This window comes from Schistocerca piceifrons, unplaced genomic scaffold, assembly GCF_021461385.2.
Source record: "Schistocerca piceifrons isolate TAMUIC-IGC-003096 unplaced genomic scaffold, iqSchPice1.1 HiC_scaffold_2418, whole genome shotgun sequence".
Lineage (NCBI taxonomy): Eukaryota > Metazoa > Arthropoda > Insecta > Orthoptera > Acrididae > Schistocerca > Schistocerca piceifrons.
Window position 1 is genome coordinate 32,916 of NW_025728358.1, and position 27,002 is coordinate 59,917.

The window sequence follows — 27,002 nt, forward strand, 5'->3', positions numbered from 1 at the left end:
ACGAGAACACACCGCAATGGCACAAAAACGAGAAGTAAAAATTGGCAGCGGTGGGATTCGAACCCACGCCTCCGAAGAGACTGGTGCCTTAAACCAGCGCCTTAGACCGCTCGGCCACGCTACCTACACCAGTGTTCCTGGCATTTGTAGAATGCAGTGCACGACACAGCTTCCTGATCTGCTGCGACTGGTTGCTCGAACATCGCACCTCGAACGACTGCCCTTTTCGAATAGAGATTAACTACACAGGCAGCTGCCAGCGCCCTGGTGCGGCGGCATCGCGTGTTTATAAGGAATCGGTAGTGCCACCTGCAGCCTGAGGAACATGAGCACAAAATCAGGAGGGCAACGTGATTTCAATCACTGGGTCACTATCGTCATTGCAGCGACAGCAAGGCAGAACTTTAAAAAGTGCCGTGACCCGGATTCGAGCCTGGGTTGTTGCGGCCACAACGCAATGTCCTGACCACTAGACGATCACGGCCACGGAGCCACCGCGGAATTCAACTCTCGCGACTGCAAGTGGCTGTGCACAGCAAAGCTCGGCCGACTGTGTCTCGCAACAGCTGTGTCAGACGCGGTCTCCATTATATGTATACTGGCAAACGAACGTGCCCGCGCTGATGGACACTGAGCAGAGTGGTTAGCTGCATTCAACCCCCGTGGCAATGTCTTGCAGTCCTCCAAGTCTGTTGACCGCAGGTATGTGCCCGGATAAGAGGTGGACAGATGTCGCATCTCTCTCGCCGTCACTTGTGGCCGCGAATCATATTTTACGTAGTTTTCTGCAAGCGTCAGCGGAGCGTCAGTCGAGCTAAGTCGGGACAAGTCGCATAAGAGGAGCAATAAAATGTGCATTTCCGGTACCGGGAATCGAACCCAGGCCTCCTGGGCGAGAGCCAGGTATCCCAGCCACTAGACGACAGCGGATAACGACACAAGCACTCCTCCAACAAACACGGCGAGCGCCCACCCGCTACTTGACGACAACTGCAAAAATTAACGTTTCCACTTCGTAGAACGGCATGCTCGGGACGCGTCTCGTGGAGACGAACGCCAGCAATCATGAGACGAAACTGCGCCGGTGAATCCTGTTGTTACACCACGCACCACTGTGCTACGACAGTTTAAGAAACCGACGCTGCGCTTTTTCCTTCGCGGGAAATCAGTGCTCCTGTTTTCGAGACAGAAAACGTTGGCAGCGGTGGGATTCGAACCCACGCCTCCGAAGAGACTGGTGCCTGAAACCAGCGCCTTAGACCGCTCGGCCACGCTACCTACGCGACGCGGCGGTCACAGGAGCTGCGTTCTACCCCACGAGAACACACCGCAATGGCACAAAAACGAGAAGTAAAAATTGGCAGCGGTGGGATTCGAACCCACGCCTCCGAAGAGACTGGTGCCTTAAACCAGCGCCTTAGACCGCTCGGCCACGCTACCTACACCAGTGTTCCTGGCATTTGTAGAATGCAGTGCACGACACAGCTTCCTGATCTGCTGCGACTGGTTGCTCGAACATCGCACCTCGAACGACTGCCCTTTTCGAATAGAGATTAACTACACAGGCAGCTGCCAGCGCCCTGGTGCGGCGGCATCGCGTGTTTATAAGGAATCGGTAGTGCCACCTGCAGCCTGAGGAACATGAGCACAAAATCAGGAGGGCAACGTGATTTCAATCACTGGGTCACTATCGTCATTGCAGCGACAGCAAGGCAGAACTTTAAAAAGTGCCGTGACCCGGATTCGAGCCTGGGTTGTTGCGGCCACAACGCAATGTCCTGACCACTAGACGATCACGGCCACGGAGCCACCGCGGAATTCAACTCTCGCGACTGCAAGTGGCTGTGCACAGCAAAGCTCGGCCGACTGTGTCTCGCAACAGCTGTGTCAGACGCGGTCTCCATTATATGTATACTGGCAAACGAACGTGCCCGCGCTGATGGACACTGAGCAGAGTGGTTAGCTGCATTCAACCCCCGTGGCAATGTCTTGCAGTCCTCCAAGTCTGTTGACCGCAGGTATGTGCCCGGATAAGAGGTGGACAGATGTCGCATCTCTCTCGCCGTCACTTGTGGCCGCGAATCATATTTTACGTAGTTTTCTGCAAGCGTCAGCGGAGCGTCAGTCGAGCTAAGTCGGGACAAGTCGCATAAGAGGAGCAATAAAATGTGCATTTCCGGTACCGGGAATCGAACCCAGGCCTCCTGGGCGAGAGCCAGGTATCCCAGCCACTAGACGACAGCGGATAACGACACAAGCACTCCTCCAACAAACACGGCGAGCGCCCACCCGCTACTTGACGACAACTGCAAAAATTAACGTTTCCACTTCGTAGAACGGCATGCTCGGGACGCGTCTCGTGGAGACGAACGCCAGCAATCATGAGACGAAACTGCGCCGGTGAATCCTGTTGTTACACCACGCACCACTGTGCTACGACAGTTTAAGAAACCGACGCTGCGCTTTTTCCTTCGCGGGAAATCAGTGCTCCTGTTTTCGAGACAGAAAACGTTGGCAGCGGTGGGATTCGAACCCACGCCTCCGAAGAGACTGGTGCCTGAAACCAGCGCCTTAGACCGCTCGGCCACGCTACCTACGCGACGCGGCGGTCACAGGAGCTGCGTTCTACCCCACGAGAACACACCGCAATGGCACAAAAACGAGAAGTAAAAATTGGCAGCGGTGGGATTCGAACCCACGCCTCCGAAGAGACTGGTGCCTTAAACCAGCGCCTTAGACCGCTCGGCCACGCTACCTACACCAGTGTTCCTGGCATTTGTAGAATGCAGTGCACGACACAGCTTCCTGATCTGCTGCGACTGGTTGCTCGAACATCGCACCTCGAACGACTGCCCTTTTCGAATAGAGATTAACTACACAGGCAGCTGCCAGCGCCCTGGTGCGGCGGCATCGCGTGTTTATAAGGAATCGGTAGTGCCACCTGCAGCCTGAGGAACATGAGCACAAAATCAGGAGGGCAACGTGATTTCAATCACTGGGTCACTATCGTCATTGCAGCGACAGCAAGGCAGAACTTTAAAAAGTGCCGTGACCCGGATTCGAGCCTGGGTTGTTGCGGCCACAACGCAATGTCCTGACCACTAGACGATCACGGCCACGGAGCCACCGCGGAATTCAACTCTCGCGACTGCAAGTGGCTGTGCACAGCAAAGCTCGGCCGACTGTGTCTCGCAACAGCTGTGTCAGACGCGGTCTCCATTATATGTATACTGGCAAACGAACGTGCCCGCGCTGATGGACACTGAGCAGAGTGGTTAGCTGCATTCAACCCCCGTGGCAATGTCTTGCAGTCCTCCAAGTCTGTTGACCGCAGGTATGTGCCCGGATAAGAGGTGGACAGATGTCGCATCTCTCTCGCCGTCACTTGTGGCCGCGAATCATATTTTACGTAGTTTTCTGCAAGCGTCAGCGGAGCGTCAGTCGAGCTAAGTCGGGACAAGTCGCATAAGAGGAGCAATAAAATGTGCATTTCCGGTACCGGGAATCGAACCCAGGCCTCCTGGGCGAGAGCCAGGTATCCCAGCCACTAGACGACAGCGGATAACGACACAAGCACTCCTCCAACAAACACGGCGAGCGCCCACCCGCTACTTGACGACAACTGCAAAAATTAACGTTTCCACTTCGTAGAACGGCATGCTCGGGACGCGTCTCGTGGAGACGAACGCCAGCAATCATGAGACGAAACTGCGCCGGTGAATCCTGTTGTTACACCACGCACCACTGTGCTACGACAGTTTAAGAAACCGACGCTGCGCTTTTTCCTTCGCGGGAAATCAGTGCTCCTGTTTTCGAGACAGAAAACGTTGGCAGCGGTGGGATTCGAACCCACGCCTCCGAAGAGACTGGTGCCTGAAACCAGCGCCTTAGACCGCTCGGCCACGCTACCTACGCGACGCGGCGGTCACAGGAGCTGCGTTCTACCCCACGAGAACACACCGCAATGGCACAAAAACGAGAAGTAAAAATTGGCAGCGGTGGGATTCGAACCCACGCCTCCGAAGAGACTGGTGCCTTAAACCAGCGCCTTAGACCGCTCGGCCACGCTACCTACACCAGTGTTCCTGGCATTTGTAGAATGCAGTGCACGACACAGCTTCCTGATCTGCTGCGACTGGTTGCTCGAACATCGCACCTCGAACGACTGCCCTTTTCGAATAGAGATTAACTACACAGGCAGCTGCCAGCGCCCTGGTGCGGCGGCATCGCGTGTTTATAAGGAATCGGTAGTGCCACCTGCAGCCTGAGGAACATGAGCACAAAATCAGGAGGGCAACGTGATTTCAATCACTGGGTCACTATCGTCATTGCAGCGACAGCAAGGCAGAACTTTAAAAAGTGCCGTGACCCGGATTCGAGCCTGGGTTGTTGCGGCCACAACGCAATGTCCTGACCACTAGACGATCACGGCCACGGAGCCACCGCGGAATTCAACTCTCGCGACTGCAAGTGGCTGTGCACAGCAAAGCTCGGCCGACTGTGTCTCGCAACAGCTGTGTCAGACGCGGTCTCCATTATATGTATACTGGCAAACGAACGTGCCCGCGCTGATGGACACTGAGCAGAGTGGTTAGCTGCATTCAACCCCCGTGGCAATGTCTTGCAGTCCTCCAAGTCTGTTGACCGCAGGTATGTGCCCGGATAAGAGGTGGACAGATGTCGCATCTCTCTCGCCGTCACTTGTGGCCGCGAATCATATTTTACGTAGTTTTCTGCAAGCGTCAGCGGAGCGTCAGTCGAGCTAAGTCGGGACAAGTCGCATAAGAGGAGCAATAAAATGTGCATTTCCGGTACCGGGAATCGAACCCAGGCCTCCTGGGCGAGAGCCAGGTATCCCAGCCACTAGACGACAGCGGATAACGACACAAGCACTCCTCCAACAAACACGGCGAGCGCCCACCCGCTACTTGACGACAACTGCAAAAATTAACGTTTCCACTTCGTAGAACGGCATGCTCGGGACGCGTCTCGTGGAGACGAACGCCAGCAATCATGAGACGAAACTGCGCCGGTGAATCCTGTTGTTACACCACGCACCACTGTGCTACGACAGTTTAAGAAACCGACGCTGCGCTTTTTCCTTCGCGGGAAATCAGTGCTCCTGTTTTCGAGACAGAAAACGTTGGCAGCGGTGGGATTCGAACCCACGCCTCCGAAGAAACTGGTGCCTGAAACCAGCGCCTTAGACCGCTCGGCCACGCTACCTGCGCGACGCGGCGGCCACAGGAGCTGCGTTCTACCCCACGAGAACACACCGCAATGGCACAAAAACGAGAAGTAAAAATTGGCAGCGGTGGGATTCGAACCCACGCCTCCGAAGAGACTGGTGCCTTAAACCAGCGCCTTAGACCGCTCGGCCACGCTACCTACACCAGTGTTCCTGGCATTTGTAGAATGCAGTGCACGACACAGCTTCCTGATCTGCTGCGACTGGTTGCTCGAACATCGCACCTCGAACGACTGCCCTTTTCGAATAGAGATTAACTACACAGGCAGCTGCCAGCGCCCTGGTGCGGCGGCATCGCGTGTTTATAAGGAATCGGTAGTGCCACCTGCAGCCTGAGGAACATGAGCACAAAATCAGGAGGGCAACGTGATTTCAATCACTGGGTCACTATCGTCATTGCAGCGACAGCAAGGCAGAACTTTAAAAAGTGCCGTGACCCGGATTCGAGCCTGGGTTGTTGCGGCCACAACGCAATGTCCTGACCACTAGACGATCACGGCCACGGAGCCACCGCGGAATTCAACTCTCGCGACTGCAAGTGGCTGTGCACAGCAAAGCTCGGCCGACTGTGTCTCGCAACAGCTGTGTCAGACGCGGTCTCCATTATATGTATACTGGCAAACGAACGTGCCCGCGCTGATGGACACTGAGCAGAGTGGTTAGCTGCATTCAACCCCCGTGGCAATGTCTTGCAGTCCTCCAAGTCTGTTGACCGCAGGTATGTGCCCGGATAAGAGGTGGACAGATGTCGCATCTCTCTCGCCGTCACTTGTGGCCGCGAATCATATTTTACGTAGTTTTCTGCAAGCGTCAGCGGAGCGTCAGTCGAGCTAAGTCGGGACAAGTCGCATAAGAGGAGCAATAAAATGTGCATTTCCGGTACCGGGAATCGAACCCAGGCCTCCTGGGCGAGAGCCAGGTATCCCAGCCACTAGACGACAGCGGATAACGACACAAGCACTCCTCCAACAAACACGGCGAGCGCCCACCCGCTACTTGACGACAACTGCAAAAATTAACGTTTCCACTTCGTAGAACGGCATGCTCGGGACGCGTCTCGTGGAGACGAACGCCAGCAATCATGAGACGAAACTGCGCCGGTGAATCCTGTTGTTACACCACGCACCACTGTGCTACGACAGTTTAAGAAACCGACGCTGCGCTTTTTCCTTCGCGGGAAATCAGTGCTCCTGTTTTCGAGACAGAAAACGTTGGCAGCGGTGGGATTCGAACCCACGCCTCCGAAGAAACTGGTGCCTGAAACCAGCGCCTTAGACCGCTCGGCCACGCTACCTGCGCGACGCGGCGGCCACAGGAGCTGCGTTCTACCCCACGAGAACACACCGCAATGGCACAAAAACGAGAAGTAAAAATTGGCAGCGGTGGGATTCGAACCCACGCCTCCGAAGAGACTGGTGCCTTAAACCAGCGCCTTAGACCGCTCGGCCACGCTACCTACACCAGTGTTCCTGGCATTTGTAGAATGCAGTGCACGACACAGCTTCCTGATCTGCTGCGACTGGTTGCTCGAACATCGCACCTCGAACGACTGCCCTTTTCGAATAGAGATTAACTACACAGGCAGCTGCCAGCGCCCTGGTGCGGCGGCATCGCGTGTTTATAAGGAATCGGTAGTGCCACCTGCAGCCTGAGGAACATGAGCACAAAATCAGGAGGGCAACGTGATTTCAATCACTGGGTCACTATCGTCATTGCAGCGACAGCAAGGCAGAACTTTAAAAAGTGCCGTGACCCGGATTCGAGCCTGGGTTGTTGCGGCCACAACGCAATGTCCTGACCACTAGACGATCACGGCCACGGAGCCACCGCGGAATTCAACTCTCGCGACTGCAAGTGGCTGTGCACAGCAAAGCTCGGCCGACTGTGTCTCGCAACAGCTGTGTCAGACGCGGTCTCCATTATATGTATACTGGCAAACGAACGTGCCCGCGCTGATGGACACTGAGCAGAGTGGTTAGCTGCATTCAACCCCCGTGGCAATGTCTTGCAGTCCTCCAAGTCTGTTGACCGCAGGTATGTGCCCGGATAAGAGGTGGACAGATGTCGCATCTCTCTCGCCGTCACTTGTGGCCGCGAATCATATTTTACGTAGTTTTCTGCAAGCGTCAGCGGAGCGTCAGTCGAGCTAAGTCGGGACAAGTCGCATAAGAGGAGCAATAAAATGTGCATTTCCGGTACCGGGAATCGAACCCAGGCCTCCTGGGCGAGAGCCAGGTATCCCAGCCACTAGACGACAGCGGATAACGACACAAGCACTCCTCCAACAAACACGGCGAGCGCCCACCCGCTACTTGACGACAACTGCAAAAATTAACGTTTCCACTTCGTAGAACGGCATGCTCGGGACGCGTCTCGTGGAGACGAACGCCAGCAATCATGAGACGAAACTGCGCCGGTGAATCCTGTTGTTACACCACGCACCACTGTGCTACGACAGTTTAAGAAACCGACGCTGCGCTTTTTCCTTCGCGGGAAATCAGTGCTCCTGTTTTCGAGACAGAAAACGTTGGCAGCGGTGGGATTCGAACCCACGCCTCCGAAGAGACTGGTGCCTGAAACCAGCGCCTTAGACCGCTCGGCCACGCTACCTACGCGACGCGGCGGTCACAGGAGCTGCGTTCTACCCCACGAGAACACACCGCAATGGCACAAAAACGAGAAGTAAAAATTGGCAGCGGTGGGATTCGAACCCACGCCTCCGAAGAGACTGGTGCCTTAAACCAGCGCCTTAGACCGCTCGGCCACGCTACCTACACCAGTGTTCCTGGCATTTGTAGAATGCAGTGCACGACACAGCTTCCTGATCTGCTGCGACTGGTTGCTCGAACATCGCACCTCGAACGACTGCCCTTTTCGAATAGAGATTAACTACACAGGCAGCTGCCAGCGCCCTGGTGCGGCGGCATCGCGTGTTTATAAGGAATCGGTAGTGCCACCTGCAGCCTGAGGAACATGAGCACAAAATCAGGAGGGCAACGTGATTTCAATCACTGGGTCACTATCGTCATTGCAGCGACAGCAAGGCAGAACTTTAAAAAGTGCCGTGACCCGGATTCGAGCCTGGGTTGTTGCGGCCACAACGCAATGTCCTGACCACTAGACGATCACGGCCACGGAGCCACCGCGGAATTCAACTCTCGCGACTGCAAGTGGCTGTGCACAGCAAAGCTCGGCCGACTGTGTCTCGCAACAGCTGTGTCAGACGCGGTCTCCATTATATGTATACTGGCAAACGAACGTGCCCGCGCTGATGGACACTGAGCAGAGTGGTTAGCTGCATTCAACCCCCGTGGCAATGTCTTGCAGTCCTCCAAGTCTGTTGACCGCAGGTATGTGCCCGGATAAGAGGTGGACAGATGTCGCATCTCTCTCGCCGTCACTTGTGGCCGCGAATCATATTTTACGTAGTTTTCTGCAAGCGTCAGCGGAGCGTCAGTCGAGCTAAGTCGGGACAAGTCGCATAAGAGGAGCAATAAAATGTGCATTTCCGGTACCGGGAATCGAACCCAGGCCTCCTGGGCGAGAGCCAGGTATCCCAGCCACTAGACGACAGCGGATAACGACACAAGCACTCCTCCAACAAACACGGCGAGCGCCCACCCGCTACTTGACGACAACTGCAAAAATTAACGTTTCCACTTCGTAGAACGGCATGCTCGGGACGCGTCTCGTGGAGACGAACGCCAGCAATCATGAGACGAAACTGCGCCGGTGAATCCTGTTGTTACACCACGCACCACTGTGCTACGACAGTTTAAGAAACCGACGCTGCGCTTTTTCCTTCGCGGGAAATCAGTGCTCCTGTTTTCGAGACAGAAAACGTTGGCAGCGGTGGGATTCGAACCCACGCCTCCGAAGAGACTGGTGCCTGAAACCAGCGCCTTAGACCGCTCGGCCACGCTACCTACGCGACGCGGCGGTCACAGGAGCTGCGTTCTACCCCACGAGAACACACCGCAATGGCACAAAAACGAGAAGTAAAAATTGGCAGCGGTGGGATTCGAACCCACGCCTCCGAAGAGACTGGTGCCTTAAACCAGCGCCTTAGACCGCTCGGCCACGCTACCTACACCAGTGTTCCTGGCATTTGTAGAATGCAGTGCACGACACAGCTTCCTGATCTGCTGCGACTGGTTGCTCGAACATCGCACCTCGAACGACTGCCCTTTTCGAATAGAGATTAACTACACAGGCAGCTGCCAGCGCCCTGGTGCGGCGGCATCGCGTGTTTATAAGGAATCGGTAGTGCCACCTGCAGCCTGAGGAACATGAGCACAAAATCAGGAGGGCAACGTGATTTCAATCACTGGGTCACTATCGTCATTGCAGCGACAGCAAGGCAGAACTTTAAAAAGTGCCGTGACCCGGATTCGAGCCTGGGTTGTTGCGGCCACAACGCAATGTCCTGACCACTAGACGATCACGGCCACGGAGCCACCGCGGAATTCAACTCTCGCGACTGCAAGTGGCTGTGCACAGCAAAGCTCGGCCGACTGTGTCTCGCAACAGCTGTGTCAGACGCGGTCTCCATTATATGTATACTGGCAAACGAACGTGCCCGCGCTGATGGACACTGAGCAGAGTGGTTAGCTGCATTCAACCCCCGTGGCAATGTCTTGCAGTCCTCCAAGTCTGTTGACCGCAGGTATGTGCCCGGATAAGAGGTGGACAGATGTCGCATCTCTCTCGCCGTCACTTGTGGCCGCGAATCATATTTTACGTAGTTTTCTGCAAGCGTCAGCGGAGCGTCAGTCGAGCTAAGTCGGGACAAGTCGCATAAGAGGAGCAATAAAATGTGCATTTCCGGTACCGGGAATCGAACCCAGGCCTCCTGGGCGAGAGCCAGGTATCCCAGCCACTAGACGACAGCGGATAACGACACAAGCACTCCTCCAACAAACACGGCGAGCGCCCACCCGCTACTTGACGACAACTGCAAAAATTAACGTTTCCACTTCGTAGAACGGCATGCTCGGGACGCGTCTCGTGGAGACGAACGCCAGCAATCATGAGACGAAACTGCGCCGGTGAATCCTGTTGTTACACCACGCACCACTGTGCTACGACAGTTTAAGAAACCGACGCTGCGCTTTTTCCTTCGCGGGAAATCAGTGCTCCTGTTTTCGAGACAGAAAACGTTGGCAGCGGTGGGATTCGAACCCACGCCTCCGAAGAGACTGGTGCCTGAAACCAGCGCCTTAGACCGCTCGGCCACGCTACCTGCGCGACGCGGCGGTCACAGGAGCTGCGTTCTACCCCACGAGAACACACCGCAATGGCACAAAAACGAGAAGTAAAAATTGGCAGCGGTGGGATTCGAACCCACGCCTCCGAAGAGACTGGTGCCTTAAACCAGCGCCTTAGACCGCTCGGCCACGCTACCTACACCAGTGTTCCTGGCATTTGTAGAATGCAGTGCACGACACAGCTTCCTGATCTGCTGCGACTGGTTGCTCGAACATCGCACCTCGAACGACTGCCCTTTTCGAATAGAGATTAACTACACAGGCAGCTGCCAGCGCCCTGGTGCGGCGGCATCGCGTGTTTATAAGGAATCGGTAGTGCCACCTGCAGCCTGAGGAACATGAGCACAAAATCAGGAGGGCAACGTGATTTCAATCACTGGGTCACTATCGTCATTGCAGCGACAGCAAGGCAGAACTTTAAAAAGTGCCGTGACCCGGATTCGAGCCTGGGTTGTTGCGGCCACAACGCAATGTCCTGACCACTAGACGATCACGGCCACGGAGCCACCGCGGAATTCAACTCTCGCGACTGCAAGTGGCTGTGCACAGCAAAGCTCGGCCGACTGTGTCTCGCAACAGCTGTGTCAGACGCGGTCTCCATTATATGTATACTGGCAAACGAACGTGCCCGCGCTGATGGACACTGAGCAGAGTGGTTAGCTGCATTCAACCCCCGTGGCAATGTCTTGCAGTCCTCCAAGTCTGTTGACCGCAGGTATGTGCCCGGATAAGAGGTGGACAGATGTCGCATCTCTCTCGCCGTCACTTGTGGCCGCGAATCATATTTTACGTAGTTTTCTGCAAGCGTCAGCGGAGCGTCAGTCGAGCTAAGTCGGGACAAGTCGCATAAGAGGAGCAATAAAATGTGCATTTCCGGTACCGGGAATCGAACCCAGGCCTCCTGGGCGAGAGCCAGGTATCCCAGCCACTAGACGACAGCGGATAACGACACAAGCACTCCTCCAACAAACACGGCGAGCGCCCACCCGCTACTTGACGACAACTGCAAAAATTAACGTTTCCACTTCGTAGAACGGCATGCTCGGGACGCGTCTCGTGGAGACGAACGCCAGCAATCATGAGACGAAACTGCGCCGGTGAATCCTGTTGTTACACCACGCACCACTGTGCTACGACAGTTTAAGAAACCGACGCTGCGCTTTTTCCTTCGCGGGAAATCAGTGCTCCTGTTTTCGAGACAGAAAACGTTGGCAGCGGTGGGATTCGAACCCACGCCTCCGAAGAGACTGGTGCCTGAAACCAGCGCCTTAGACCGCTCGGCCACGCTACCTGCGCGACGCGGCGGTCACAGGAGCTGCGTTCTACCCCACGAGAACACACCGCAATGGCACAAAAACGAGAAGTAAAAATTGGCAGCGGTGGGATTCGAACCCACGCCTCCGAAGAGACTGGTGCCTTAAACCAGCGCCTTAGACCGCTCGGCCACGCTACCTACACCAGTGTTCCTGGCATTTGTAGAATGCAGTGCACGACACAGCTTCCTGATCTGCTGCGACTGGTTGCTCGAACATCGCACCTCGAACGACTGCCCTTTTCGAATAGAGATTAACTACACAGGCAGCTGCCAGCGCCCTGGTGCGGCGGCATCGCGTGTTTATAAGGAATCGGTAGTGCCACCTGCAGCCTGAGGAACATGAGCACAAAATCAGGAGGGCAACGTGATTTCAATCACTGGGTCACTATCGTCATTGCAGCGACAGCAAGGCAGAACTTTAAAAAGTGCCGTGACCCGGATTCGAGCCTGGGTTGTTGCGGCCACAACGCAATGTCCTGACCACTAGACGATCACGGCCACGGAGCCACCGCGGAATTCAACTCTCGCGACTGCAAGTGGCTGTGCACAGCAAAGCTCGGCCGACTGTGTCTCGCAACAGCTGTGTCAGACGCGGTCTCCATTATATGTATACTGGCAAACGAACGTGCCCGCGCTGATGGACACTGAGCAGAGTGGTTAGCTGCATTCAACCCCCGTGGCAATGTCTTGCAGTCCTCCAAGTCTGTTGACCGCAGGTATGTGCCCGGATAAGAGGTGGACAGATGTCGCATCTCTCTCGCCGTCACTTGTGGCCGCGAATCATATTTTACGTAGTTTTCTGCAAGCGTCAGCGGAGCGTCAGTCGAGCTAAGTCGGGACAAGTCGCATAAGACGAGCAATAAAATGTGCATTTCCGGTACCGGGAATCGAACCCAGGCCTCCTGGGCGAGAGCCAGGTATCCCAGCCACTAGACGACAGCGGATAACGACACAAGCACTCCTCCAACAAACACGGCGAGCGCCCACCCGCTACTTGACGACAACTGCAAAAATTAACGTTTCCACTTCGTAGAACGGCATGCTCGGGACGCGTCTCGTGGAGACGAACGCCAGCAATCATGAGACGAAACTGCGCCGGTGAATCCTGTTGTTACACCACGCACCACTGTGCTACGACAGTTTAAGAAACCGACGCTGCGCTTTTTCCTTCGCGGGAAATCAGTGCTCCTGTTTTCGAGACAGAAAACGTTGGCAGCGGTGGGATTCGAACCCACGCCTCCGAAGAGACTGGTGCCTGAAACCAGCGCCTTAGACCGCTCGGCCACGCTACCTGCGCGACGCGGCGGTCACAGGAGCTGCGTTCTACCCCACGAGAACACACCGCAATGGCACAAAAACGAGAAGTAAAAATTGGCAGCGGTGGGATTCGAACCCACGCCTCCGAAGAGACTGGTGCCTTAAACCAGCGCCTTAGACCGCTCGGCCACGCTACCTACACCAGTGTTCCTGGCATTTGTAGAATGCAGTGCACGACACAGCTTCCTGATCTGCTGCGACTGGTTGCTCGAACATCGCACCTCGAACGACTGCCCTTTTCGAATAGAGATTAACTACACAGGCAGCTGCCAGCGCCCTGGTGCGGCGGCATCGCGTGTTTATAAGGAATCGGTAGTGCCACCTGCAGCCTGAGGAACATGAGCACAAAATCAGGAGGGCAACGTGATTTCAATCACTGGGTCACTATCGTCATTGCAGCGACAGCAAGGCAGAACTTTAAAAAGTGCCGTGACCCGGATTCGAGCCTGGGTTGTTGCGGCCACAACGCAATGTCCTGACCACTAGACGATCACGGCCACGGAGCCACCGCGGAATTCAACTCTCGCGACTGCAAGTGGCTGTGCACAGCAAAGCTCGGCCGACTGTGTCTCGCAACAGCTGTGTCAGACGCGGTCTCCATTATATGTATACTGGCAAACGAACGTGCCCGCGCTGATGGACACTGAGCAGAGTGGTTAGCTGCATTCAACCCCCGTGGCAATGTCTTGCAGTCCTCCAAGTCTGTTGACCGCAGGTATGTGCCCGGATAAGAGGTGGACAGATGTCGCATCTCTCTCGCCGTCACTTGTGGCCGCGAATCATATTTTACGTAGTTTTCTGCAAGCGTCAGCGGAGCGTCAGTCGAGCTAAGTCGGGACAAGTCGCATAAGAGGAGCAATAAAATGTGCATTTCCGGTACCGGGAATCGAACCCAGGCCTCCTGGGCGAGAGCCAGGTATCCCAGCCACTAGACGACAGCGGATAACGACACAAGCACTCCTCCAACAAACACGGCGAGCGCCCACCCGCTACTTGACGACAACTGCAAAAATTAACGTTTCCACTTCGTAGAACGGCATGCTCGGGACGCGTCTCGTGGAGACGAACGCCAGCAATCATGAGACGAAACTGCGCCGGTGAATCCTGTTGTTACACCACGCACCACTGTGCTACGACAGTTTAAGAAACCGACGCTGCGCTTTTTCCTTCGCGGGAAATCAGTGCTCCTGTTTTCGAGACAGAAAACGTTGGCAGCGGTGGGATTCGAACCCACGCCTCCGAAGAGACTGGTGCCTGAAACCAGCGCCTTAGACCGCTCGGCCACGCTACCTACGCGACGCGGCGGTCACAGGAGCTGCGTTCTACCCCACGAGAACACACCGCAATGGCACAAAAACGAGAAGTAAAAATTGGCAGCGGTGGGATTCGAACCCACGCCTCCGAAGAGACTGGTGCCTTAAACCAGCGCCTTAGACCGCTCGGCCACGCTACCTACACCAGTGTTCCTGGCATTTGTAGAATGCAGTGCACGACACAGCTTCCTGATCTGCTGCGACTGGTTGCTCGAACATCGCACCTCGAACGACTGCCCTTTTCGAATAGAGATTAACTACACAGGCAGCTGCCAGCGCCCTGGTGCGGCGGCATCGCGTGTTTATAAGGAATCGGTAGTGCCACCTGCAGCCTGAGGAACATGAGCACAAAATCAGGAGGGCAACGTGATTTCAATCACTGGGTCACTATCGTCATTGCAGCGACAGCAAGGCAGAACTTTAAAAAGTGCCGTGACCCGGATTCGAGCCTGGGTTGTTGCGGCCACAACGCAATGTCCTGACCACTAGACGATCACGGCCACGGAGCCACCGCGGAATTCAACTCTCGCGACTGCAAGTGGCTGTGCACAGCAAAGCTCGGCCGACTGTGTCTCGCAACAGCTGTGTCAGACGCGGTCTCCATTATATGTATACTGGCAAACGAACGTGCCCGCGCTGATGGACACTGAGCAGAGTGGTTAGCTGCATTCAACCCCCGTGGCAATGTCTTGCAGTCCTCCAAGTCTGTTGACCGCAGGTATGTGCCCGGATAAGAGGTGGACAGATGTCGCATCTCTCTCGCCGTCACTTGTGGCCGCGAATCATATTTTACGTAGTTTTCTGCAAGCGTCAGCGGAGCGTCAGTCGAGCTAAGTCGGGACAAGTCGCATAAGAGGAGCAATAAAATGTGCATTTCCGGTACCGGGAATCGAACCCAGGCCTCCTGGGCGAGAGCCAGGTATCCCAGCCACTAGACGACAGCGGATAACGACACAAGCACTCCTCCAACAAACACGGCGAGCGCCCACCCGCTACTTGACGACAACTGCAAAAATTAACGTTTCCACTTCGTAGAACGGCATGCTCGGGACGCGTCTCGTGGAGACGAACGCCAGCAATCATGAGACGAAACTGCGCCGGTGAATCCTGTTGTTACACCACGCACCACTGTGCTACGACAGTTTAAGAAACCGACGCTGCGCTTTTTCCTTCGCGGGAAATCAGTGCTCCTGTTTTCGAGACAGAAAACGTTGGCAGCGGTGGGATTCGAACCCACGCCTCCGAAGAGACTGGTGCCTGAAACCAGCGCCTTAGACCGCTCGGCCACGCTACCTACGCGACGCGGCGGTCACAGGAGCTGCGTTCTACCCCACGAGAACACACCGCAATGGCACAAAAACGAGAAGTAAAAATTGGCAGCGGTGGGATTCGAACCCACGCCTCCGAAGAGACTGGTGCCTTAAACCAGCGCCTTAGACCGCTTTTTTTTTTTTTTTTTTTTTTTTGTCACAATTTTTTAATATTTTATTACCGTAAATCAGCATATAAGCTGCATGTTTAACTTTTACTATTCCTTGGCTTTTGAACATAGCATTATGTTCTGACATGACTCAATGAGTAGTACTTAATTACTTTTAAGTATCACAAAAGTATGTAAAACAATAAAGTACTGCAACTGTGGAATTTAAATCATTACTTTATCTGACAGCATAAAACATGCAACAGATTAAAGTAAACCAATAAATCAATGCTTGAGAAAACATGACCAACACACAAAAAATTTAATACATTTTCTGTTTTTGTAATTTGGTACCAGCATTTTAAACATCTGCAAAACACAATCTGGTTAAGACAAGTAAAGAAAAAAATACAATTTTAAACAGTCACTGTTTATCACATGAACAAGGTGTCACAACCTTTTCTACAATAATTCTTGTAAATGAAATAATTGTCTTCTACATGTTCTGAGACTGAAACCCTTGCTTGCAAAGGGAATTGCATATCACGTTACCATTAAAGTCTTTGATTACTTTAGCAACTCAATGCCAGTGAATACACATTTGAAATTTCTTTCCAACTTCAGCTCCCAGCACTTACCATATTGGGAATAAGTGACATTTAAATTTGTACAAAGTTATGTCACAATGAGGTATGTACATGACATTGAAGGATAACCTGATAACAGATTCAACATCACAAACAGTAGGACAGGTGGAGAAATAATATACAAAAGGCAATATTTCGTATATACAGGCCAATTAATCCAGACTCACTCTCTCTTTCACACACACACACACACACACACACACACACACACACACACACACAAATCTTTCCATTTTAGAGATATCATTCATAATTATAATACATGTTCATGAAATATAAAAGGAAATAAGTGAAGAATATGAAGCATAACACTGACAAAATTACTAATACATCAATACAATAACAAGATACAAATAATGATAAAAGTAAGACCCTATGGTTACAAATTAATATTTATACGATATATTTCAGTAATAAATGTTTCTGACATATTATACAATATTTACAGTGATGAGAAATATACAGATCAGTTAAATTCAGTGGAATGTAATCCATGGAAAAGTTAAAAATCAGATTCCACTTTTAAACACTGTCATCATATACGTAGCACTTGTTGGCAGAAACAACTGGCTGACGGGTGTATAAATCCACTTAGAACTTCCCTTACAGTAATTCACATGTAACTAATTGCAATTTTGAGCGCTGTAATTGTGGAAAGTTTGCTCATTGCAGAATGTAACCAGTCAATAAGTAATATGAATAACTGCTTTCTAACAATAACAGTATTCCTTATGTACTGGCCAGTTCCACATTCATAATCTGTCAGCTTATGTTCATCTAACTATTCCGCTTGCGCATTAACCACAACACAGCGGGGCAACCCTGGTACTATTTCAGTGGTCTATAATGCAGCATAAGGTCAGTGGATGATTTCCAGATGAAATGTCTCACTGTTCGAAGATCCATATTTGAATCTAGGACCTGATCATTACACAGAAGTTCAACCCTTTCTTCAGCTATAGATCCTGTTTCCTGTCTTTCTGGATCTGTTCCACTGGGAGAACTAGGACCAGCTACTGAGCCAGATTCAGAACCAGCACCCAACACCTTTTCATATACATGTTCAGCAACTTTTCTCACTTGTATGAAATCATTGGCTATTAATCGGTCCTTTTTTAGACTTTTTACTCCTGATGTGGCATGGGGAAGAAGGTAGAATGGTATTTTAATAAATTTTGGCAAGTTTTTCTCAACAACAATATCATTCACCCATGGCGGTACTGTCTCATTGAGTAAAACTCCTTCAGTTTCCCCTCCAGCATCACGTACTAACAAACGGTAAAGCGTGCGACCACCTACTTCACTGAAGATAACTGGTGTATGTCCTGGCACAGAAAAGTACTCATTGCCACCCTGACTCTGGCCACCTCCAGCTTGATCAGGGTGACACTCTGCATCTTCATCAACTTGCAGTGGTCTCCACCAATGTTCTAATAAAGCTTGCAGAAGTAAATTGCCATAGTTCACTTTTTGATCAACTGTGTCATTTGGTGCAAGCCCTGCTTCTCTCGCTGAAACCCATGCCGAAAAGCAGTCATTTTCATCCTGCCCCAAATGAATGGTAAGCATCCCAGTTTTCAAGTCAACATTAAACCAGTTAGGAACATAAACCATTTTAAACCTCTTTTTTATTTCCTCCTCAAAATCAACTTGTCCAAGATCTTCAATTTTACAAGCCTTTAAAACATCGTAAACCATTACATTGTTCTCAGTGTATTTTGTCAAAATGTGTCTCTTGTCATTTAATATGTGGTAATGTCTCACTGCAGGCCCACCTTTTATAATTGGATCAGGTTTTAGGTTCAAAGGCTTGAGACCATCATCATCTGCAGTATCTCCCACTGCATCTCTTTTTGGCAGCAGCCAGTTTTTTATGGACGATTCAGAAGTAGCGACCCATATTGAAGTCTGATCTGGTCCCATTACCATTTTCAGAACAGGTGCACTTTCTTCACAAATAAGAGTTCGTCGGTCAGGGTTTCGCAAGTCGGTCATGTAAATTTTCTGATCGCGTCCTCCAGATATTACATGGCTGAAGTTATCTGTTGTCAGAAGAGCCCATACACCCTCTTCATGTATTCTTAAAGTGGTCAAACATCGCTGTTGTGCCAGAGACCATAATTTAATTGTTCCATCAGAACTTCCTGATATACACTGAGACCCATCACGATTGACAACAAGAGCTTTTACATTGTCTGAATGACCTTTAAGTTTCATTAATTTGCTGCAGGACCTTGGATCCCAAACTCTTAAGACCTTTTCTGTGCTTCCACTGACAATAATTGTTCCCGATGGGTTCATGGCAAGACTGTATATTGAATCCTTATTTCCATTCAGTGAAGAAGTTGTAACAGTGTTGTTGCTTGCTGTGAGGGCTGTCAGTGTATTCACATCCCATAAGAAAATAGCCCTATCTAGGCCAGCTGATGCAACTTGCTCTCTGTCCTTGGCATACGCCAGAGCTTTCACATAATCTTTATGAGTGCGCAAGGTGGACATGCAAAATCCTTTGTGTGCATTCCAGACCTTTACTGTGGTGTCTGAGCTTGCTGAAATCAAGTTTTTTCCTCCACAACAAAGAACGATGTCATTGACCCAATCTGTATGATGTTCCATTGATTGTAGATATGGATCCTTCATGTTACGACAGTTCCAAATACGCACAATGGAGTCACGACCAGCAGAGTACAACCGCTGGAGATGCGGGTCATATTGTAAGGAATTAACTCCTGCCCTGTGCCTTTTTTCTATTTCATCTCGTATCACGAAAGATACCTGAACTTTCTTCCTGCCACTTTGGCCCCCAGATTTGTGAGTAGCCATAGCTTCTAGGCGAAATAAATTATATGAACGGTAAATAAAGTGAACTATCCCATGATACTTAAATGTAGCATTTAGCTGTTTATTAGTTTGAAAACATTAAATTGTCAACTTAACCCCGTCCACCATACCGTTCACTTCTATTCATCATTACATCTATGACCGCTCGGCCACGCTACCTACACCAGTGTTCCTGGCATTTGTAGAATGCAGTGCACGACACAGCTTCCTGATCTGCTGCGACTGGTTGCTCGAACATCGCACCTCGAACGACTGCCCTTTTCGAATAGAGATTAACTACACAGGCAGCTGCCAGCGCCCTGGTGCGGCGGCATCGCGTGTTTATAAGGAATCGGTAGTGCCACCTGCAGCCTGAGGAACATGAGCACAAAATCAGGAGGGCAACGTGATTTCAATCACTGGGTCACTATCGTCATTGCAGCGACAGCAAGGCAGAACTTTAAAAAGTGCCGTGACCCGGATTCGAGCCTGGGTTGTTGCGGCCACAACGCAATGTCCTGACCACTAGACGATCACGGCCACGGAGCCACCGCGGAATTCAACTCTCGCGACTGCAAGTGGCTGTGCACAGCAAAGCTCGGCCGACTGTGTCTCGCAACAGCTGTGTCAGACGCGGTCTCCATTATATGTATACTGGCAAACGAACGTGCCCGCGCTGATGGACACTGAGCAGAGTGGTTAGCTGCATTCAACCCCCGTGGCAATGTCTTGCAGTCCTCCAAGTCTGTTGACCGCAGGTATGTGCCCGGATAAGAGGTGGACAGATGTCGCATCTCTCTCGCCGTCACTTGTGGCCGCGAATCATATTTTACGTAGTTTTCTGCAAGCGTCAGCGGAGCGTCAGTCGAGCTAAGTCGGGACAAGTCGCATAAGAGGAGCAATAAAATGTGCATTTCCGGTACCGGGAATCGAACCCAGGCCTCCTGGGCGAGAGCCAGGTATCCCAGCCACTAGACGACAGCGGATAACGACACAAGCACTCCTCCAACAAACACGGCGAGCGCCCACCCGCTACTTGACGACAACTGCAAAAATTAACGTTTCCACTTCGTAGAACGGCATGCTCGGGACGCGTCTCGTGGAGACGAACGCCAGCAATCATGAGACGAAACTGCGCCGGTGAATCCTGTTGTTACACCACGCACCACTGTGCTACGACAGTTTAAGAAACCGACGCTGCGCTTTTTCCTTCGCGGGAAATCAGTGCTCCTGTTTTCGAGACAGAAAACGTTGGCAGCGGTGGGATTCGAACCCACGCCTCCGAAGAGACTGGTGCCTGAAACCAGCGCCTTAGACCGCTCGGCCACGCTACCTGCGCGACGCGGCGGTCACAGGAGCTGCGTTCTACCCCACGAGAACACACCGCAATGGCACAAAAACGAGAAGTAAAAATTGGCAGCGGTGGGATTCGAACCCACGCCTCCGACGAGACTGGTGCCTTAAACCAGCGCCTTAGACCGCTCGGCCACGCTACCTACACCAGTGTTCCTGGCATTTGTAGAATGCAGTGCACGACACAGCTTCCTGATCTGCTGCGACTGGTTGCTCGAACATCGCACCTCGAACGACTGCCCTTTTCGAATAGAGATTAACTACACAGGCAGCTGCCAGCGCCCTGGTGCGGCGGCATCGCGTGTTTATAAGGAATCGGTAGTGCCACCTGCAGCCTGAGGAACATGAGCACAAAATCAGGAGGGCAACGTGATTTCAATCACTGGGTCACTATCGTCATTGCAGCGACAGCAAGGCAGAACTTTAAAAAGTGCCGTGACCCGGATTCGAGCCTGGGTTGTTGCGGCCACAACGCAATGTCCTGACCACTAGACGATCACGGCCACGGAGCCACCGCGGAATTCAACTCTCGCGACTGCAAGTGGCTGTGCACAGCAAAGCTCGGCCGACTGTGTCTCGCAACAGCTGTGTCAGACGCGGTCTCCATTATATGTATACTGGCAAACGAACGTGCCCGCGCTGATGGACACTGAGCAGAGTGGTTAGCTGCATTCAACCCCCGTGGCAATGTCTTGCAGTCCTCCAAGTCTGTTGACCGCAGGTATGTGCCCGGATAAGAGGTGGACAGATGTCGCATCTCTCTCGCCGTCACTTGTGGCCGCGAATCATATTTTACGTAGTTTTCTGCAAGCGTCAGCGGAGCGTCAGTCGAGCTAAGTCGGGACAAGTCGCATAAGAGGAGCAATAAAATGTGCATTTCCGGTACCGGGAATCGAACCCAGGCCTCCTGGGCGAGAGCCAGGTATCCCAGCCACTAGACGACAGCGGATAACGACACAAGCACTCCTCCAACAAACACGGCGAGCGCCCACCCGCTACTTGACGACAACTGCAAAAATTAACGTTTCCACTTCGTAGAACGGCATGCTCGGGACGCGTCTCGTGGAGACGAACGCCAGCAATCATGAGACGAAACTGCGCCGGTGAATCCTGTTGTTACACCACGCACCACTGTGCTACGACAGTTTAAGAAACCGACGCTGCGCTTTTTCCTTCGCGGGAAATCAGTGCTCCTGTTTTCGAGACAGAAAACGTTGGCAGCGGTGGGATTCGAACCCACGCCTCCGAAGAGACTGGTGCCTGAAACCAGCGCCTTAGACCGCTCGGCCACGCTACCTGCGCGACGCGGCGGTCACAGGAGCTGCGTTCTACCCCACGAGAACACACCGCAATGGCACAAAAACGAGAAGTAAAAATTGGCAGCGGTGGGATTCGAACCCACGCCTCCGACGAGACTGGTGCCTTAAACCAGCGCCTTAGACCGCTCGGCCACGCTACCTACACCAGTGTTCCTGGCATTTGTAGAATGCAGTGCACGACACAGCTTCCTGATCTGCTGCGACTGGTTGCTCGAACATCGCACCTCGAACGACTGCCCTTTTCGAATAGAGATTAACTACACAGGCAGCTGCCAGCGCCCTGGTGCGGCGGCATCGCGTGTTTATAAGGAATCGGTAGTGCCACCTGCAGCCTGAGGAACATGAGCACAAAATCAGGAGGGCAACGTGATTTCAATCACTGGGTCACTATCGTCATTGCAGCGACAGCAAGGCAGAACTTTAAAAAGTGCCGTGACCCGGATTCGAGCCTGGGTTGTTGCGGCCACAACGCAATGTCCTGACCACTAGACGATCACGGCCACGGAGCCACCGCGGAATTCAACTCTCGCGACTGCAAGTGGCTGTGCACAGCAAAGCTCGGCCGACTGTGTCTCGCAACAGCTGTGTCAGACGCGGTCTCCATTATATGTATACTGGCAAACGAACGTGCCCGCGCTGATGGACACTGAGCAGAGTGGTTAGCTGCATTCAACCCCCGTGGCAATGTCTTGCAGTCCTCCAAGTCTGTTGACCGCAGGTATGTGCCCGGATAAGAGGTGGACAGATGTCGCATCTCTCTCGCCGTCACTTGTGGCCGCGAATCATATTTTACGTAGTTTTCTGCAAGCGTCAGCGGAGCGTCAGTCGAGCTAAGTCGGGACAAGTCGCATAAGAGGAGCAATAAAATGTGCATTTCCGGTACCGGGAATCGAACCCAGGCCTCCTGGGCGAGAGCCAGGTATCCCAGCCACTAGACGACAGCGGATAACGACACAAGCACTCCTCCAACAAACACGGCGAGCGCCCACCCGCTACTTGACGACAACTGCAAAAATTAACGTTTCCACTTCGTAGAACGGCATGCTCGGGACGCGTCTCGTGGAGACGAACGCCAGCAATCATGAGACGAAACTGCGCCGGTGAATCCTGTTGTTACACCACGCACCACTGTGCTACGACAGTTTAAGAAACCGACGCTGCGCTTTTTCCTTCGCGGGAAATCAGTGCTCCTGTTTTCGAGACAGAAAACGTTGGCAGCGGTGGGATTCGAACCCACGCCTCCGAAGAGACTGGTGCCTGAAACCAGCGCCTTAGACCGCTCGGCCACGCTACCTGCGCGACGCGGCGGTCACAGGAGCTGCGTTCTACCCCACGAGAACACACCGCAATGGCACAAAAACGAGAAGTAAAAATTGGCAGCGGTGGGATTCGAACCCACGCCTCCGAAGAGACTGGTGCCTTAAACCAGCGCCTTAGACCGCTCGGCCACGCTACCTACACCAGTGTTCCTGGCATTTGTAGAATGCAGTGCACGACACAGCTTCCTGATCTGCTGCGACTGGTTGCTCGAACATCGCACCTCGAACGACTGCCCTTTTCGAATAGAGATTAACTACACAGGCAGCTGCCAGCGCCCTGGTGCGGCGGCATCGCGTGTTTATAAGGAATCGGTAGTGCCACCTGCAGCCTGAGGAACATGAGCACAAAATCAGGAGGGCAACGTGATTTCAATCACTGGGTCACTATCGTCATTGCAGCGACAGCAAGGCAGAACTTTAAAAAGTGCCGTGACCCGGATTCGAGCCTGGGTTGTTGCGGCCACAACGCAATGTCCTGACCACTAGACGATCACGGCCACGGAGCCACCGCGGAATTCAACTCTCGCGACTGCAAGTGGCTGTGCACAGCAAAGCTCGGCCGACTGTGTCTCGCAACAGCTGTGTCAGACGCGGTCTCCATTATATGTATACTGGCAAACGAACGTGCCCGCGCTGATGGACACTGAGCAGAGTGGTTAGCTGCATTCAACCCCCGTGGCAATGTCTTGCAGTCCTCCAAGTCTGTTGACCGCAGGTATGTGCCCGGATAAGAGGTGGACAGATGTCGCATCTCTCTCGCCGTCACTTGTGGCCGCGAATCATATTTTACGTAGTTTTCTGCAAGCGTCAGCGGAGCGTCAGTCGAGCTAAGTCGGGACAAGTCGCATAAGAGGAGCAATAAAATGTGCATTTCCGGTACCGGGAATCGAACCCAGGCCTCCTGGGCGAGAGCCAGGTATCCCAGCCACTAGACGACAGCGGATAACGACACAAGCACTCCTCCAACAAACACGGCGAGCGCCCACCCGCTACTTGACGACAACTGCAAAAATTAACGTTTCCACTTCGTAGAACGGCATGCTCGGGACGCGTCTCGTGGAGACGAACGCCAGCAATCATGAGACGAAACTGCGCCGGTGAATCCTGTTGTTACACCACGCACCACTGTGCTACGACAGTTTAAGAAACCGACGCTGCGCTTTTTCCTTCGCGGGAAATCAGTGCTCCTGTTTTCGAGACAGAAAACGTTGGCAGCGGTGGGATTCGAACCCACGCCTCCGAAGAGACTGGTGCCTGAAACCAGCGCCTTAGACCGCTCGGCCACGCTACCTACGCGACGCGGCGGTCACAGGAGCTGCGTTCTACCCCACGAGAACACACCGCAATGGCACAAAAACGAGAAGTAAAAATTGGCAGCGGTGGGATTCGAACCCACGCCTCCGAAGAGACTGGTGCCTTAAACCAGCGCCTTAGACCGCTCGGCCACGCTACCTACACCAGTGTTCCTGGCATTTGTAGAATGCAGTGCACGACACAGCTTCCTGATCTGCTGCGACTGGTTGCTCGAACATCGCACCTCGAACGACTGCCCTTTTCGAATAGAGATTAACTACACAGGCAGCTGCCAGCGCCCTGGTGCGGCGGCATCGCGTGTTTATAAGGAATCGGTAGTGCCACCTGCAGCCTGAGGAACATGAGCACAAAATCAGGAGGGCAACGTGATTTCAATCACTGGGTCACTATCGTCATTGCAGCGACAGCAAGGCAGAACTTTAAAAAGTGCCGTGACCCGGATTCGAGCCTGGGTTGTTGCGGCCACAACGCAATGTCCTGACCACTAGACGATCACGGCCACGGAGCCACCGCGGAATTCAACTCTCGCGACTGCAAGTGGCTGTGCACAGCAAAGCTCGGCCGACTGTGTCTCGCAACAGCTGTGTCAGACGCGGTCTCCATTATATGTATACTGGCAAACGAACGTGCCCGCGCTGATGGACACTGAGCAGAGTGGTTAGCTGCATTCAACCCCCGTGGCAATGTCTTGCAGTCCTCCAAGTCTGTTGACCGCAGGTATGTGCCCGGATAAGAGGTGGACAGATGTCGCATCTCTCTCGCCGTCACTTGTGGCCGCGAATCATATTTTACGTAGTTTTCTGCAAGCGTCAGCGGAGCGTCAGTCGAGCTAAGTCGGGACAAGTCGCATAAGAGGAGCAATAAAATGTGCATTTCCGGTACCGGGAATCGAACCCAGGCCTCCTGGGCGAGAGCCAGGTATCCCAGCCACTAGACGACAGCGGATAACGACACAAGCACTCCTCCAACAAACACGGCGAGCGCCCACCCGCTACTTGACGACAACTGCAAAAATTAACGTTTCCACTTCGTAGAACGGCATGCTCGGGACGCGTCTCGTGGAGACGAACGCCAGCAATCATGAGACGAAACTGCGCCGGTGAATCCTGTTGTTACACCACGCACCACTGTGCTACGACAGTTTAAGAAACCGACGCTGCGCTTTTTCCTTCGCGGGAAATCAGTGCTCCTGTTTTCGAGACAGAAAACGTTGGCAGCGGTGGGATTCGAACCCACGCCTCCGAAGAGACTGGTGCCTGAAACCAGCGCCTTAGACCGCTCGGCCACGCTACCTGCGCGACGCGGCGGTCACAGGAGCTGCGTTCTACCCCACGAGAACACACCGCAATGGCACAAAAACGAGAAGTAAAAATTGGCAGCGGTGGGATTCGAACCCACGCCTCCGAAGAGACTGGTGCCTTAAACCAGCGCCTTAGACCGCTCGGCCACGCTACCTACACCAGTGTTCCTGGCATTTGTAGAATGCAGTGCACGACACAGCTTCCTGATCTGCTGCGACTGGTTGCTCGAACATCGCACCTCGAACGACTGCCCTTTTCGAATAGAGATTAACTACACAGGCAGCTGCCAGCGCCCTGGTGCGGCGGCATCGCGTGTTTATAAGGAATCGGTAGTGCCACCTGCAGCCTGAGGAACATGAGCACAAAATCAGGAGGGCAACGTGATTTCAATCACTGGGTCACTATCGTCATTGCAGCGACAGCAAGGCAGAACTTTAAAAAGTGCCGTGACCCGGATTCGAGCCTGGGTTGTTGCGGCCACAACGCAATGTCCTGACCACTAGACGATCACGGCCACGGAGCCACCGCGGAATTCAACTCTCGCGACTGCAAGTGGCTGTGCACAGCAAAGCTCGGCCGACTGTGTCTCGCAACAGCTGTGTCAGACGCGGTCTCCATTATATGTATACTGGCAAACGAACGTGCCCGCGCTGATGGACACTGAGCAGAGTGGTTAGCTGCATTCAACCCCCGTGGCAATGTCTTGCAGTCCTCCAAGTCTGTTGACCGCAGGTATGTGCCCGGATAAGAGGTGGACAGATGTCGCATCTCTCTCGCCGTCACTTGTGGCCGCGAATCATATTTTACGTAGTTTTCTGCAAGCGTCAGCGGAGCGTCAGTCGAGCTAAGTCGGGACAAGTCGCATAAGAGGAGCAATAAAATGTGCATTTCCGGTACCGGGAATCGAACCCAGGCCTCCTGGGCGAGAGCCAGGTATCCCAGCCACTAGACGACAGCGGATAACGACACAAGCACTCCTCCAACAAACACGGCGAGCGCCCACCCGCTACTTGACGACAACTGCAAAAATTAACGTTTCCACTTCGTAG

At 53.0% G+C, this 27,002-nt stretch overlaps 1 protein-coding gene and 34 non-coding genes across 35 annotated transcripts; all 35 read right to left on the reverse strand.

Moving 5' to 3' along the window:
• Positions 1-42: 42 nt before the first annotated feature.
• On the reverse strand, positions 43-124 carry Trnal-aag. The gene has a single exon. It is a non-coding gene; the product is annotated as a tRNA-Leu (tRNA).
• Positions 125-1,196: 1,072 nt separating this feature from the next.
• On the reverse strand, positions 1,197-1,278 carry Trnal-cag. Its single transcript has one exon. It is a non-coding gene; the product is annotated as a tRNA-Leu (tRNA).
• An 80-nt stretch (positions 1,279-1,358) lies between these two features.
• Trnal-aag lies at positions 1,359-1,440 on the reverse strand. The gene has a single exon. It is a non-coding gene; the product is annotated as a tRNA-Leu (tRNA).
• Positions 1,441-2,512: 1,072 nt separating this feature from the next.
• Positions 2,513-2,594, reverse strand: Trnal-cag. Its single transcript has one exon. It is a non-coding gene; the product is annotated as a tRNA-Leu (tRNA).
• An 80-nt stretch (positions 2,595-2,674) lies between these two features.
• Positions 2,675-2,756, reverse strand: Trnal-aag. The gene has a single exon. It is a non-coding gene; the product is annotated as a tRNA-Leu (tRNA).
• Positions 2,757-3,828: 1,072 nt separating this feature from the next.
• Positions 3,829-3,910, reverse strand: Trnal-cag. The gene has a single exon. It is a non-coding gene; the product is annotated as a tRNA-Leu (tRNA).
• An 80-nt stretch (positions 3,911-3,990) lies between these two features.
• On the reverse strand, positions 3,991-4,072 carry Trnal-aag. Its single transcript has one exon. It is a non-coding gene; the product is annotated as a tRNA-Leu (tRNA).
• Positions 4,073-5,144: 1,072 nt separating this feature from the next.
• Positions 5,145-5,226, reverse strand: Trnal-cag. The gene has a single exon. It is a non-coding gene; the product is annotated as a tRNA-Leu (tRNA).
• Positions 5,227-5,306: 80 nt separating this feature from the next.
• On the reverse strand, positions 5,307-5,388 carry Trnal-aag. Its single transcript has one exon. It is a non-coding gene; the product is annotated as a tRNA-Leu (tRNA).
• A 1,072-nt stretch (positions 5,389-6,460) lies between these two features.
• On the reverse strand, positions 6,461-6,542 carry Trnal-cag. Its single transcript has one exon. It is a non-coding gene; the product is annotated as a tRNA-Leu (tRNA).
• Positions 6,543-6,622: 80 nt separating this feature from the next.
• Trnal-aag lies at positions 6,623-6,704 on the reverse strand. The gene has a single exon. It is a non-coding gene; the product is annotated as a tRNA-Leu (tRNA).
• Positions 6,705-7,776: 1,072 nt separating this feature from the next.
• Trnal-cag lies at positions 7,777-7,858 on the reverse strand. The gene has a single exon. It is a non-coding gene; the product is annotated as a tRNA-Leu (tRNA).
• An 80-nt stretch (positions 7,859-7,938) lies between these two features.
• Positions 7,939-8,020, reverse strand: Trnal-aag. Its single transcript has one exon. It is a non-coding gene; the product is annotated as a tRNA-Leu (tRNA).
• Positions 8,021-9,092: 1,072 nt separating this feature from the next.
• On the reverse strand, positions 9,093-9,174 carry Trnal-cag. The gene has a single exon. It is a non-coding gene; the product is annotated as a tRNA-Leu (tRNA).
• Positions 9,175-9,254: 80 nt separating this feature from the next.
• Positions 9,255-9,336, reverse strand: Trnal-aag. Its single transcript has one exon. It is a non-coding gene; the product is annotated as a tRNA-Leu (tRNA).
• Positions 9,337-10,408: 1,072 nt separating this feature from the next.
• Positions 10,409-10,490, reverse strand: Trnal-cag. The gene has a single exon. It is a non-coding gene; the product is annotated as a tRNA-Leu (tRNA).
• Positions 10,491-10,570: 80 nt separating this feature from the next.
• Positions 10,571-10,652, reverse strand: Trnal-aag. The gene has a single exon. It is a non-coding gene; the product is annotated as a tRNA-Leu (tRNA).
• Positions 10,653-11,724: 1,072 nt separating this feature from the next.
• Trnal-cag lies at positions 11,725-11,806 on the reverse strand. Its single transcript has one exon. It is a non-coding gene; the product is annotated as a tRNA-Leu (tRNA).
• Positions 11,807-11,886: 80 nt separating this feature from the next.
• On the reverse strand, positions 11,887-11,968 carry Trnal-aag. The gene has a single exon. It is a non-coding gene; the product is annotated as a tRNA-Leu (tRNA).
• Positions 11,969-13,040: 1,072 nt separating this feature from the next.
• Positions 13,041-13,122, reverse strand: Trnal-cag. Its single transcript has one exon. It is a non-coding gene; the product is annotated as a tRNA-Leu (tRNA).
• An 80-nt stretch (positions 13,123-13,202) lies between these two features.
• Trnal-aag lies at positions 13,203-13,284 on the reverse strand. Its single transcript has one exon. It is a non-coding gene; the product is annotated as a tRNA-Leu (tRNA).
• A 1,072-nt stretch (positions 13,285-14,356) lies between these two features.
• On the reverse strand, positions 14,357-14,438 carry Trnal-cag. The gene has a single exon. It is a non-coding gene; the product is annotated as a tRNA-Leu (tRNA).
• Positions 14,439-14,518: 80 nt separating this feature from the next.
• On the reverse strand, positions 14,519-14,600 carry Trnal-aag. Its single transcript has one exon. It is a non-coding gene; the product is annotated as a tRNA-Leu (tRNA).
• Positions 14,601-15,672: 1,072 nt separating this feature from the next.
• Positions 15,673-15,754, reverse strand: Trnal-cag. Its single transcript has one exon. It is a non-coding gene; the product is annotated as a tRNA-Leu (tRNA).
• A 203-nt stretch (positions 15,755-15,957) lies between these two features.
• LOC124743104 (WD repeat-containing protein 48-like) lies at positions 15,958-19,502 on the reverse strand. Its single transcript, XM_047248838.1, has one exon. It carries the CDS (start codon positions 19,348-19,350, stop codon positions 17,356-17,358), a length of 1,995 nt encoding a protein of 664 aa, XP_047104794.1. The 5' UTR covers positions 19,351-19,502; the 3' UTR covers positions 15,958-17,355.
• A 1,097-nt stretch (positions 19,503-20,599) lies between these two features.
• On the reverse strand, positions 20,600-20,681 carry Trnal-cag. The gene has a single exon. It is a non-coding gene; the product is annotated as a tRNA-Leu (tRNA).
• An 80-nt stretch (positions 20,682-20,761) lies between these two features.
• Positions 20,762-20,843, reverse strand: Trnal-aag. Its single transcript has one exon. It is a non-coding gene; the product is annotated as a tRNA-Leu (tRNA).
• Positions 20,844-21,915: 1,072 nt separating this feature from the next.
• Positions 21,916-21,997, reverse strand: Trnal-cag. Its single transcript has one exon. It is a non-coding gene; the product is annotated as a tRNA-Leu (tRNA).
• An 80-nt stretch (positions 21,998-22,077) lies between these two features.
• Trnal-aag lies at positions 22,078-22,159 on the reverse strand. The gene has a single exon. It is a non-coding gene; the product is annotated as a tRNA-Leu (tRNA).
• A 1,072-nt stretch (positions 22,160-23,231) lies between these two features.
• On the reverse strand, positions 23,232-23,313 carry Trnal-cag. Its single transcript has one exon. It is a non-coding gene; the product is annotated as a tRNA-Leu (tRNA).
• An 80-nt stretch (positions 23,314-23,393) lies between these two features.
• Trnal-aag lies at positions 23,394-23,475 on the reverse strand. The gene has a single exon. It is a non-coding gene; the product is annotated as a tRNA-Leu (tRNA).
• A 1,072-nt stretch (positions 23,476-24,547) lies between these two features.
• On the reverse strand, positions 24,548-24,629 carry Trnal-cag. Its single transcript has one exon. It is a non-coding gene; the product is annotated as a tRNA-Leu (tRNA).
• An 80-nt stretch (positions 24,630-24,709) lies between these two features.
• Positions 24,710-24,791, reverse strand: Trnal-aag. Its single transcript has one exon. It is a non-coding gene; the product is annotated as a tRNA-Leu (tRNA).
• Positions 24,792-25,863: 1,072 nt separating this feature from the next.
• Trnal-cag lies at positions 25,864-25,945 on the reverse strand. Its single transcript has one exon. It is a non-coding gene; the product is annotated as a tRNA-Leu (tRNA).
• Positions 25,946-26,025: 80 nt separating this feature from the next.
• Positions 26,026-26,107, reverse strand: Trnal-aag. Its single transcript has one exon. It is a non-coding gene; the product is annotated as a tRNA-Leu (tRNA).
• Positions 26,108-27,002: the final 895 nt, after the last annotated feature.

Excerpts from the sequence above, each read along its gene's own strand:
- LOC124743104 (XM_047248838.1), bottom strand. The coding sequence starts at position 19,350 with ATGGCTACTCACAAATCTGGGGGCCAAAGTGGCAGGAAGAAAGTTCAG.